This window comes from Protopterus annectens, chromosome 4.part0 (genome assembly GCF_019279795.1).
Source record: "Protopterus annectens isolate FY-2018-M chromosome 4.part0, PAN1.0, whole genome shotgun sequence".
Taxonomy (NCBI): domain Eukaryota; kingdom Metazoa; phylum Chordata; order Ceratodontiformes; family Protopteridae; genus Protopterus; species Protopterus annectens.
Genome location: NC_056733.1, coordinates 528442434 through 528455857, shown reverse-complemented (window position 1 = coordinate 528455857; position 13424 = coordinate 528442434). Strand labels below are relative to the sequence as shown.

Below are 13424 nucleotides of genomic sequence, written 5' to 3'. Positions count from 1 at the left end.
ATAGAAGAGAAAGACGTCTATGGTTATGTTAAGATTTTACACAACTATCCTTTCTATAACAAAAGAATCCTACTAATGGTTAGTGAAAGTGATCAGCACCCCAGATAAGCAGGTTGTCGTCCGCCTACCACAGACCAGCGTATATACTACAGCTATTTGCTACCTATCTTCACTGTCCCTTTTGGACGACCCTCGTCCTTGGGATTTACATCCCATGACCCCTCCCACAACCCGCCCTTATTGAAAGAATCAGCTGTGTGGCGAAAACCCGTCCCTTTGCCCCGCCTCTTACTACAGCTACCCAATGTGTCCCAACCCTTTCTCCCTGCCCTTAGTGAGGCGGGGTGTTTTAAAGGCGGTCTTCACGGCTTTAACCCTGTCCCGTTGCAGGTGATGTCTGCGTGACCAGTTGAGTGTTTGCAACTGGAATTGCAGTGTTACGCCCCATTAGCCCACCCCTTTGTTGATCGGGGCTTGGACAATAAATATTTGCACTGGAGTCTTCTTCATGGTGGTATTACGAGTGACAAAGTCTTAACAAGAAGTAAAATAATACATTGGCGAAGATGGCGGTGACTTGCCCAATGAAAGTGCATCGATACTGCGGGTTCCTGCAGCGGTCTAGCCTGGTTGTGCTGTCTTCTCGGTAAGGAGCTATGGCATAAGCACTTAGTGTTATTAAGCGTAGCAAATGACACTTAACCCCATTATGAACTGTGTTCTGCTTCTGCTTTTTTACTCAGAGTAATTAGGTTGTGGATCAAAACGGAATGTTTGGGGCACATGCTTTAGAAGTAAGGCATCAGGCAATTGCTAGCCAGTTGATTATGATTGTTATTATTATTAATACTGTGTGGGAAGATACAGATTTGGGGGTATTTTTTGTAAATTGAAATGTGTTTATATGCAAAGGATCCCTCGTGAGAGACTGATCGATTCTTGTGCTTTACTACTTGCCATCCGTTGTTGCCACACAGGGTCTGAAGTCCACTAGACGTGATTATTAACTAGCTCGCCTGCTGCAGAATTAAAGAGCTTGATTAACAGATAACCTCATTATCTGTCCAACTCTTATCCCAGGCATCGAGAGCAATGCTAGAAATAATCAGGGGAGAAAGTACAGTATTTGAGATACTTTGGAAACATCACTTTTTCTCGTTGGAAGCTGTTGGAATAAGTTTATTTGATGTAATATGCATTTAGTCGCTAATTGTAATGCGTTGCATTATTTTGTGACTTACCTTATACATTGATTTGCCACGAAGTCAGTTGATTTTTAGTAGGGAGTAAACCGCGCAAAATCAGTGACATTTGTGAAGTTAAGTATGCGTGGCAGGCTTATTTTCACACAAGATTTAATTCCTGTTTCAGCGATACCTTTCACTAAACGTGAAGAAAAGAAATGTTCCTGTCCAGAGAGAACGTGACAGTCTGTATGTGTGGTGGTGCTGGGGGAGGGGACATTTAATTTCGACTGTTTGTGCACGACATGTGAGGAGACGGTTGCCAAACAGCAGTGCTTCTGGAATGACAGCGAAGTCTGTGTGCAGTTAGGCTAATCACCTTTGACTGTGTTACGACATGCTATGTTGTTTTGTAATTGTAGACTACAGATGATTTTTTCTTATTCTTCAGTGTCACACTTATCTCAAGGTCAATGCTGTCGACCACTAGTAATTCTCAGTCATGTGTATTTTACTGTACTTTATCAAAAAATGTTTCCACGTTAGACTCCTGACAGTAGCAGTGATGCTAGTGAAGCATGTACTTCAGATGTGTGTATGTGAAGTGACATCTAACGCCAAAGTAGGTGCCATTACCCAGGTCAAACAACACTGCAAATTCATATTATTTTATTAACTTGCAGATGTTCTTTTGAACTGTGGACGCACATCACATGTTTCTTCAGAGTACATGTACCTTACTGATGTTCGTCGTCTCCCATTGCTGCAGTCCTGACAAATGGGTACTCCGCTGCCCGCCATCGGCCCGAATACCAAAGGGCTAGATCCGGCGTCCGTCACAGGCGCCTGAGACTGACGTAAGTACTAGTCAGTACAAATGTGCATGACCGACGCCATAACCTCAGTCTTTCTTGCCGCATGGTCCTCAGCAGAAGCAGTTTTTGCAAGTGCCGTTCGGCGTTCTGGAACTGTCGGTTTTCGAGTTTCAGACCGGATACCAAGTTGGCTAAGTACCCTGTTGGGAACATTTTTTGTCTTTTTCTTGCCTCAGTATTGCCGGATGTCAGAAAAAGTTAATAACTGTATTTCTTGTGGGAAACAGATTCCTCATAGGGATTACCATTCACTCTGCATTCCTTGTTTAGGGCCTGAGCACGACGTTGTTGGGTGTCGCTTTTGTGCTACTTTTAACAAGCGTACTATCAAACGTCGGTTGGACTGTGCTAGGCTAGTGTTTGGTAAACGTTGTAATTATAACATGCCGTCGGATTCTCCGACGACTGGTTCTTCTAAGAAGCGCAAAGATAAGTCTTTGCAGTCCAGACAGGTTGAGGCGTCCACTCTGGACGTAGGTTCTGTGGAACCACTGACTGCTTCAGTGGCTCCTTCTGACAGTTTACCAGTGTGTCTAGGGGAGCCTTTGTTACTGCAGGAAGTGGCTTCTCCTGTGTTAGGCCAGGCTGAGGGTGCTTCTTTGTTGTCAGTGGCTTCCTCCCCTCATAGGGTAGTTGGACCTCCTCCTTCTCAAGGCAAAGGCCATTCTAAATCTAAGTCTATCCCTGCTGGTGCTAATCCCCAGGGTCCAGCTCCTAGGAAGCACATGTTAAAGATGGCTGAAGATTTGATTACTTTAATTAGGGGTTCCATGCCCCCCCCCTGTGAAGAGGCCCAGGATAGACACAGAGTTGGAGGGTCTGGTTCAGTCTCCCAATGAGTCAGATTCCTCTGTGGAAGAGCTTCAGGATTTCCCTCCCTATTCTGATTCGGAGGCTGAGGACGCTACTCCCTCTGCATCCCCTCCAGAAGATTTTTCTTTCTCTGAAACTTTGCATTCCATGAGGGAACATTTCCAGTGGGATGGCCAGGATTATTCTGATTCTCGTAAAAGGCTGAGAGAATTCTTGTTTTTGCCTCAGCACAGCCCTTTGGCTATTCCCCCTGTACTGGATGTTGTTCAGGATGTATTTTCTGAGGCTGCCCTTAACCCAGATTCTCTGCCCCCCTGCCCCAGTTAAACCGGATAGATACTACAGGGTTCCGGAAGCACAAGTACTTGTATAAGAGTCCTAGGGCTGATCCAGAAACTATTTCTCAAGGCCCCAAAGGTGTTAAGGCTTCTGTGGTTAAGAATCCGGTTCCTCTGGACAAGGATGCTAGGGCCCTGGATAGGTGGGGTAAAAAGCTGTATACCTCTTCTACTTTGGCTATGAGAGCTTTAAATTGTCAATTTCATATGCTCAGGTATCAGAATTATTTGTTAAGTCAATTGAAATGTGAAGTGGATGCTTTGTCTGAAGGTGTTGACTGTAAGGAGCTTCAGGATTTAGTGCATGCTTCAGACCAGGTTGGTAAGCATTCTTTGCAGTGTGGTTTTAATGCTTTACAAGCTTCTTCCAGGGTGGCTGCTACTAGTTCTGTTGTTCGCAGACATGCCTGGCTTAGAGATCAGTCCTTGTCAGAGCATGTTAAGGCTCGCATTATGGATGCTCCTTTGCAATCTGATGTTCTTTTTGGCCCTCCAGTAGAATTAGTTTTGAAAAAAATGGAGGAAAAAGCTAAGTCTATGCAGACGGTAAAGGACTTCTTACAGGTTCAGCCCCCTAAGTTCAGTAGGAATTGGCCTGCTAGGGATGGTCTTTTCCCTCTTGGATTTTCATTCTAGGGGCAGGTCGAGGCGTGGTAGGGTAGGGCTTCCTCTCAGGGCCCTGTTACTTCTAGGCCTTTGAATTCTTTACCCCTTCTGCTGGGGTGGGCAGGGTCAGTCCTTTCGAAGCAGTCCCAATGACCTGTGTCTTCAGCTGCGGACTCTGCTTTGCTGGCAGCTCCTCTAGGAGGAAAACTGTGACTTTCAAAGGGAATTGGCATTTGGTTACCCAGGACAAATGGGTATTGGACATTATAACTTCGAGGCTACAAGTTTTATTTTCACACATTCCCTCCTTTCAAAGGTATGCGGATGTGCCTCATCAGCAAAGACTGGAAGCGCAGGCACAGATTTTTCTCTGCTCGGTTGGGAGCAATACAGGCAGTTCCTTCTGTGGACAGGGGCACAGGGTTTTATTCCCGTCTTTTCTTAGTGCCAAAGAAGGAAATACTTGGAGGCCCATTCTGGATTTATCCATTCTAAACACCTTCCTGGAAATTCGAAATTCAAGATGTTGACACTGCAGCAGCTGTTGCCTATGCTAGGCAGAGATCACTGGATGGTGACTTTGGATCTCAAAGAGGCCTATCTTCACATTCCTATCAGGCCCAGTTGCAGGAAATTCCTGAGGTTTCGGACTGGGAATTTGCATTATCAGTTCTCTGCATTGCCCTTTGGCTTATCTACTGCCCAGGGTATTCACAAAAGTCCTGGCTCCAGTAATAGCTTTTCTCCGGCTCAGGGGAATTCAAATTTATCCTTATCTGGACGATTGTTTGATACTGGCTCAGGGCAAGCACGAACTTCTTCGACATCTGCAGTATGTGATGACAGTTTTCAGATGCCTAGGGTATTCTGTGAACGAAATAAAGTCCAGTCTAGTACCCTCACAGGAGATGTGTTTTCTGGGTGTGAGACTGAATACAGCTACTCAGATGGCATCTCTTACCCCGGACAAACAAAGAAATATTCACCTATACTTCTGACAGCTATCCGTAATGTCCAGGCTGACTGCAAGGACAGTCCTTCAAGCCTTGGGGTTCATGGCATCTTGCATTCTGGTACTTCCCAATGCCAAACTGCATACGAGGAAGCTACAGTGGTATCTCAAAAGCGTTTGGACTCAACACAGCCACGATTTGGATACTGTCATTCGGATTCTCCCTTGCATTCAGAAAGAATTTGTGTGGTGGGCTCAGGAATGTCACCTAAACAAGGGACTCTCTGTGACCCAACCGGAGGCAAGTCAGATATTAACGACAGGCGCCTCGGAGTCAGCCTGGGGAGCTCATTTCAAAGGAAAATGGATTCAAGACCTTTGGCCCCCGGAGTTGCTTCACTTGCATATCAACATGAAGGAGATGCTGGCGGTACAATTTGCCTTAAAAGCGTTCAAGGATCTACTTCGACCGGGACTGGTGTTGATTCGAACAGACAACACAACTGTCATGTGGTACATCAACAAGCAGGGGGGTACTCATTCTTACCCTCTTTGCAGACAAGCAATGCTGTTATGGGAAACTGCTTTGGATCTGCACATCACTCTTCGAGCACAGTTTCTGCCAGGAGCACAAAATTCGTTAGCAGATGTTCTGAGCAGACAGATGGTGGATCCTCACGAATGGAAGTTGGATCCTCAAGTATTTCGTCAGTTGACCATGGCTTGGGGAACTCCAGACATAGATCTGTTCGCTTCTCCTCTGAATTCCCAACTGCCTCTGTTTTGCACAAGGCTGTTTCATCCGAAAGCCTGGAAAATAGATGCACTATCCTTCAGTTGGAGCAACCTTCACGTGTATGCCTTTCCTCCTCTGCCTCTTCTTCCACAGGTCCTGTTGAAAGTCAGGAGGGACAAACCTTGCATGATCCTTATAGCGCCGGATTGGCCTCGTCAACATTGGTACCCTCTGCTGAGGAGCCTAATTCACGGGACACCTTGGCCATTACCGCGGATTCCTCACTTATTGTCTCAAGAAAACAATCATTTTCTCAATGTCAGGGTGCAATCCCTACATCTGACAGCCTGGTGCATTCAGTTTTAGAGGATGAGGGCCTTCTGCTCCCTCAACAAGTTTTGGATGTCCTTTTGGAAGCCAGGCATCCTAGTACTCGGAAAGTTTATGCTGATAAATGGAAGAGATTTTTTCTTTGGAGTTCAGCTGAAGGCCTTGATGTCACGTTGCCTAATTTGAGTTGTACTTTGCAATATTTGACTATGTTACTGGACAAGGGTTTGTCCTTCTCTTCTATAAAAGTGCATGCTGCAGCTATTTCTGCTCACTATGATGATGATCCTCCTTTATTTTCACATCCTTTGCTTAAACAGTTTGTTAGAGGGCAAAGAATATAAGACCCCCACGAAGGGCTCCTACTCCTGCCTGGGATCTTAATTTTGTTTTGGAAAAGCTGACTCTGCCTCCTTTTGAACCTGCAGCTGCGCTGAATTGAAGTTGTTGTCCTGGAAGACTGCTTTTTATTGGCTGTTACTTCTGCTAGAAGGGTGTCTGAATTACAGGCTCTCATGGCAGTGGAACCTTTTCTGATTTTTCACCAGGACAGAGTTTCCTTGGCGCATTACTAATCCTACTTTTCTGCCTAAGGTAGTTTCTAATGTGGCATTGAACCAATCTATACATTTGCCTACTTTTTATGCTAACCCCAAAATGAAGGGAAAGAGTTTTGCATTCTTTGGATGTGCATAGGCAGTTACGGTATTATTTGTTCAGAACCAATGAGTTCCGGAGATCTCAACAGTTATTTGTTTCGTTTGCTGTGGCTTCGAGTGGGAAAGCTGTCTCGAAACAAACTATTTCCAAGTGGATCGGCCATTGTATTGCTTTTTGTTACTCTCATCATGGTAAGGAGGTTCCAGTTGGGATCAGGCCTCATTCTACTAGGGCTACGGCCACCTCTTCTGCTTTTTTGAGAGGGGTAGCTACGAAAGACATTCTAGAGGCAGCTACTTGGAGTTCTGTACATACCTTTACAAAGCATTATCATTTGCCTCTTTTTTCTAGATCTAGGGCTGGGTTTGCCACTGCTGTCTTGCAGGGCATGTCTGCAGCTCCTCCTGCTATTTAGTTGGCCAGCCTCCCTTTTTCCATTGCTCTGGGATTCTACCCATTTGTCAGGACTGCAGCAATGGGAGGCAGCTAACATAGTACAGTTTTGTACCTACCATAAATGTAGATGTTCGAGGATCTCCATTGCTGCAGTCCTATTTTCCTCCTCCTTCCCCGTTTTTCTTTTTAGATTGGGGTTTTTTGGGTGGTGTTTTCTTTTTTGCATTCTGATGTCTGAGGCAAGAAAGACTGAGGTTATGGCGTCGGTCATGCGCATTTGTACTGACTAGTACTTACGTCAGTCTCAGGCGCCTGTGACCGACGCCGGATCTAGCCCTTTGGTATTCGGGCCGATGGTGGGCAGCGGAGTACCCATTTGTCAGGACTGCAGCAATGGAGATCCTCGAACATCTACATTTACGGTAGGTACAAAACTGTACTTTTTAATACTTGATGTATGCACGACATGCATGTACTGCAAAATGCTAACAGACAAGGTCGTTTATTTTTGCTTCTTAAAAAGAGACGAAAGGTGTGTGGTCTTTTTCTTTAAATTATTGGGACCACTAGCATGTTGGTCATGTAGTGTGTCGTGTTATGTTTGTGTGTGTGTGGGGAGGATGTGTTAGAGATTAATTTGCTTACTGCCAGCCTCTGTCCATACTGCGGTGGTGGTGCTGCGGTAGTGCTGTCGCCTGACAGTAAGACGTTGTCCCATTCGATTTTTAGTTAGAGCATCTTCTGTCTGGAGACATGTGTGAATGGGCGTACCTTCGTTGAAGGTTGTGCGTCAGAGCTGGCAACTCGGCACATAAAAATCTACTGCCAATCATTAGCGGACCGGAGTTCCGCTGTGGCAACCCCTAACCGAGAAAAAGCCGAAAGACACAACAACTGCCAGCCTCTGTCCGTCCGAGACATGGGGGCCCAGACCAGGAGTGAATATAGCAATAACCCACACCCAGAAGTGGGTTATTGCTATTATACTATGACATTATTTAAGAAAAGAAACTATTACTTTTCTTAAATAATGGCATAGTATAATGCCTGTTTACTGCCCTTCCGCAGATGTCTGGCATCCGCGGCAGTTCTGATGTACTGTCGCTCGCAGTACATCAGAGTTGTGAGCAAAGCAGCGGAGAAAGCAAGATCTCCGTTGTTTTAGTCTTCGCTATGTTAAATGAGTTTAACATGAGACAGTTTAAAATAAGCAGCGGAGATGTCCGTTTATTTTAAACTGTCTCGCCATGTTAAACTCATTTAACATAGCGAACACTAAAAAAAGCAACGGAGAGCTTGCTTTCTCCAGCTTTCTCGCTATGTTAAATGGGTTTAACATGGCGAGACAGCTTTAAAATAAGCAACGGAGATCTCCGTTGCTTTTTAAAGCTCTCGCCATGTTAAACCCATTTAACATAGCAGACAGTGTTTAAAACGAGTTATACTAATGGAAAAAGTCCGGCGACGGACCTTTTCCATTAGTATAACTCGATTTACAACGGGCACGCTGGCCAATCAGCGTGCACGTTTTGGGGTGGTCATGGTATAATTTGCGATTTTTCATCCAGTGATCAAAGTTTCTTTTGAATAGAGTCAGGGGTGAACTCTGCTTCACATAGATGGGAGCATATTCCATAGCACAGAGATCTTTTGAGACCCGTATCAGTCCCTCAAGCACGTTCTGTTTATGTTGCAGACAAAGTTCAGCTCCTTGAGTCTAGTGCTTCTGGTGCAGTTTGTCTTGCGGATGTGCAAGAGATCCATCAGAGCTGGATGTGAAGATACCTTTTATTCTAGGTATAGATTGCCTCTCAGTCACTTGTGGGAGACGAGTACAGAGATGAGACCTTGAGGCGATCTATGTGTGACAGGGTATTCATACCCTGGATTCTCCTGGTGAGGAAACTTTGAAAGTGTTCCAGCTGTTGTAGGTGCCTGGTTAGGTACATGCCAGAGTAGGCATTGTACTCAATGATGGGTCTGATAACGATTGAGTAGAGTGATACTATTACTTTGGACCTGGATGCCATACTCTTGTTTATGAGTATGGTGACACAGAATGATTTTGGCTACATGATGGTCGAATGGCAGATTACTGTCTACATATATTCCCAGATCCTTAACTGCTCGTTCAACTTTTAGGGGTGTGTTATTGATGAAGTAATACGCTTGGATGGACAGTTTCCGAAAGGGCAGTCTAATGTATTTCTTTGTACTGAGTTATAATCAGTGGTTTTCACAGTAGTCATTTGTTTGTGTTGGATCCTCTTGTAGGATATTGATGTCATGGAGGAAATTTATGAAAACTCACAGTTTACAGTATCTGCGAACTTTGTGAGCCACAGGCCATGATCAGATTTTATGCATGTTTGAAAGCAAATCATGCACTGTCCTATAGCAGTCTAACCATGTCATGTTGACCTATGTCTCATCTCCAGTAAGAAGCATACACAACTTCCAGTCATTTAAGAACCAACTATTACGTTTCATGAAGTAATCAGTAACACTCAAGTTGTACTTGTTTCTCAAGTGTCATCTCAGTGGTGTCTTGAGAAGTATGTATGTACATGACTATTGGATTACTTCACTTTGTCTCCTGCGCACAAGTAACCCACAGTTTCAACTTTGTTGTCAATTTTAGATTAAGAGACTTGTTTATGGTTTTGTTATCATACCCAAATAGCTGCATTTACTCCGACGGGATTATTTTGATTATGACTTTGTTGTATTCGTGCTTTACTCACTTTTTCACTGATCTGTAACTGTGCTGCAACCATGTCATGTTTGTAAGTAAACATTACCTGACGAATATTGAATTAACTTAGCTGAAATTATTGTAAGATATGTTCTGATTACAGAAGTCATCATTAAGGAACTGCCCAGCTGTGATTGTAAATATTAAGTAAAGTGTATCTGACCTTTTACATCCTTTTAATGGCTTACCATGTATTACTTTCTAGAGCTTTTGTTAACCGTGTATGTTGTGTATAACTATTACAACCATGTTGCGGCCAAGTATGGTCTATTTATGTCTAATTACCAATACATTTGACAAGTAATATAATGTAAAAGATCCCACATCATCTGTCGAAAAAGAGGACATGAATTTCCTTTATGTTCTGGACAAGGAGAATTTCCATGATACTCTGGCCAAATTTCTTCTAGTAATATAAAATACCTTCTCTGGTCTCACCCTAAAAAGGGACTACTAACCTAGTGGGACCAACCCAGTCAACAAAGGATGAATAACTGCGCAATATATTGGTCATGAATTGTTTTTCACTATTGGGTTGCTGAAATCTATTGGTACTTTTTATCGTAAACCGTGAACTTGCACTTTATAGACTATTGTAAATAGTTTTGCTTTTCATCAGGTTTCCAGTGGCCCCGAGATGTAGTCTTCAGACCAGCTCACTCACCTGGCTAACAAGTAAAATAGATATGTAGATAAATAGCTCAATGTAGAAATGCACTTCCAAGCTGCAGAGCTGTTGCACTTAACATGTTTATGTTGACTGCTGCTTTCCTGGTGTATATTGCAGTTGGTTTTCGTTTCATTTCTAAATACATCTGTTGGGCAGATCTTCTCCAGGGTTTACCTTCATAACTCCAATCTCAATATGATCGACCCCACTTCCGCGAACACCGAAGTGCGAATGTCTCAAATGTCGAAAACCACATATGCGAACGGCTAAATCTTGCCCCCTTTTTGACCCATGGTAGCACTGGTGTGGAGGCATGGCAAGGCCGGAAATGTCGAAATTCGACATTTGTTCGACCTTTTAAAAGTTTTGCGGTTCTGATTTTGTGGAAACGGTTCAATGTGGCTGGTTGATCATGTGTGATCTATATGAAGGTAAACCCTTCTTCAGAATGGATAAGAGGTAACTACGTCTGATATTGCTAATGGAGTGGGAACCAGAGCTAATGACTGCAGCATTTAGAATTTTTTTTTCATTTTAATTCCATCACCCAGGTCCTTGCCTGATGATATCCCTACCCCCCATGACATTGATTGATGGTTCCCGTACCTTCACTCAGTTGTCCAGTCATTCTGGCAAAGTGGGAGATGGGTATTCCCAGGCTAGGCAAAGAGCCTTATGGGCTGTTTGCTCCTACCTAAGCTCTCCATTTCCTGTTGAGATTTGGGAGGTAGACAGTAGGCCAGCTTGCTAGTCATGGGGGTGACCTATCCACTTCACCTTGGAGCATCCTTGTTCTCCAAGACCTTGATCCCTGCCTCCTTAGGGAAACCATTCCTCTGCATGCTAGTTTCTTCCTCCACTATTTAATGTAAATTAACTGTGGTAGCACGAGCTTAGACAGCTTGGAACTCCACTGTGTAAACACCTAATGCATCTGCCTGGTGTCACTTGTGTGGTAAGCCAGTGACACCTTCCATTCTCAGGGTGTCCAAGTCAATGTCAACCGCTCACGCCCATTCTCCCCATTCAGCCCCTACAGGCACACAAGCAGCTAGCTGAACTCGTGTTATCTGGGCTCGGGATTTTGTCCTCAATTCCACAATGCTGGCTATATTACAACTGTTAACTTTGATCCTGATAAGTTATTCAACACAGTTCCACATAATGGCTTATTTGAGAGTTCATAGGTTCATACTAGGAGGTTCATACTAGGCTATCTGCCCTAGGGCATTTACAAGCCTAGCCCATAGTTTTGTGGCTTACGCCACCCCTTTAGTTTGGAGAAACTATGCCCATTATTTTGCTGTGCCTCTGTCGAGCAGTGACACTGAGGTAACCCCTGGGGTGTATCTGCGATCTCCCATCCATTGGTCAAGATTCCTCTTGAACAAGGCCAGCGAGGTGCTCTGCCTCACATAAACCGGGATTTTGTTCCACAGCATAGGGAGTCTTTGGGTGATGAATCTATCCCTCCAGCAAGTCCTATTAATAACCGTGTCGAGGTTTAAGTCTCCCGCCCTTGTGGCTCTGAGGGATCTAGATTTTTTGAGATGAAGCATGTTCATCAAATCTGGGTTTGACATGGCCTTGTATGTCAGACACAGGCCACCTCTGAGCAAGCGGTAAGCAACTGAATATAACTGGAGTTCTTTCAGTCGGGCGGCATAAGACAGATTTTTGAGACCCTTTATCCTTTTGGTGAGGAACGTTTGTGGCCTCTCCAGCTGCTGCAAGTGTCGGGTCAGATACATTCCGAATGGGGCATTGTACTCAATCATTGGTCTGATGAGTGATGAGTATAGGGAGACTATGACCTCCCTTGATCTAGATGTGAATCCATTCATGATAAGGTGGGCAATGTAGAAGGTCTTCCTAACTACTTTAGCAATATGAGTGTCGAATGAAAGGCTACTGTCAACCTGGGCTCCCAGGTCCCTGATAACTTCTTCTGTCATCAGGGGATTGCCACCTATATGGTAGCTAGGGGTAACCTTGTTTTTCCCGAAGGGTATGACTATGCATTTCTTGGCATTTAACTTTAGGCCATGGCTCTGGCACCAGTTATCCGTTTCTGTGTGACCCTTCTGAAGGATATCCGTGTCGGATGTGTTTTACCACGCGCCCAGTTTGCAGTCATCTGCAAACCTTGTCAGCCATAACCCTCCTGTGTTTGCTTCTACTTCAGAAAAGTAGATGCCAAACAAGAGTGGGCCCAGGACTGAGCCCTGTGGGACACCACTTGTGACAGGCTTTGAGTCTGACATGGCGCCAGCAACTCTGACCCTGTGGGTTCTGTCACTCAGCCAGTTTGCAACCCATCTTGTAATGTATGGGTTTACATTTAAGTTGATGAGTTTTTCAATGATACCCGAGTGGGGTATTGTATCAAAGCCTTCGCCAGGTCTAGGTAGGCTGTATAGACTGCCTTTCCTCATCAATGGCCTTGGTGACTGTTTGAAAAAGTCAACCAAGTTTAAAAGGCATGATCTGCCTTTGACAAAGCCAAACTGGGTTGGATCCAAAGTCTGCAAATTCCCTATGTCTTTATTTATGAGATCCATTATGATCCTCTCCATGGCTTTGCAGATAAGGCTTGTCAAGCTAATGGGACGGTAATTTCCAGGGTCGGTGGAGGCACTGCCTTTGTGGAGTGGGACCACAGTCGCTGCGCCACTCCTGGGTAATGCGTATCCGGAGGTGAGACTAAGATTAAACAGCTGTCCTAACTGTGGGTTTAATTCCTCGTTGAGTTCATGGAGCACACAGCCGGGGACACCATCAGGTCCCATGGATGCTGTGTTCTTTGCCTTGGAGAGAGCAGTTTTCACCTGGGCGTTAGAGATGTTTGGGGGGCTACAATCATTTGGTATAGATATCTCTCCTTTAGGGGAGAGGAGAAGTTTGCACTGAACCTGTCAGCCAGTATGTTGGCAATGTCTGTAGGATCAGTAATCTTCACATCATTTTGAACTAATTCTGAGCATATCTGGGAGTTTCCTCCTAGGTTTCTGACATAGCTAAAGAATGCCTTATGGTTGTGTTTAGAGTCCTTAGCTATTTTTTTCTCAAAATTAGCTTTGGATGATTTTATGAGAGCTCTTAGCTTTGT

General features: G+C 44.5%; 1 protein-coding gene across 1 annotated transcript in view; it reads left to right on the top strand.

Annotated features, from left to right (window-relative positions):
* Positions 1–363: 363 nt before the first annotated feature.
* Positions 364–13424, top strand: part of NIPSNAP1 (nipsnap homolog 1) — an 810051-nt gene continuing 796990 nt past the window's right edge. Inside the window, exon 1 of the mRNA XM_044068455.1 lies at positions 364–646. Coding sequence (XP_043924390.1) covers positions 567–646 — 80 coding nt within the window. The 5' untranslated portion in view covers positions 364–566. The remainder of the gene's footprint in view (positions 647–13424) is intronic.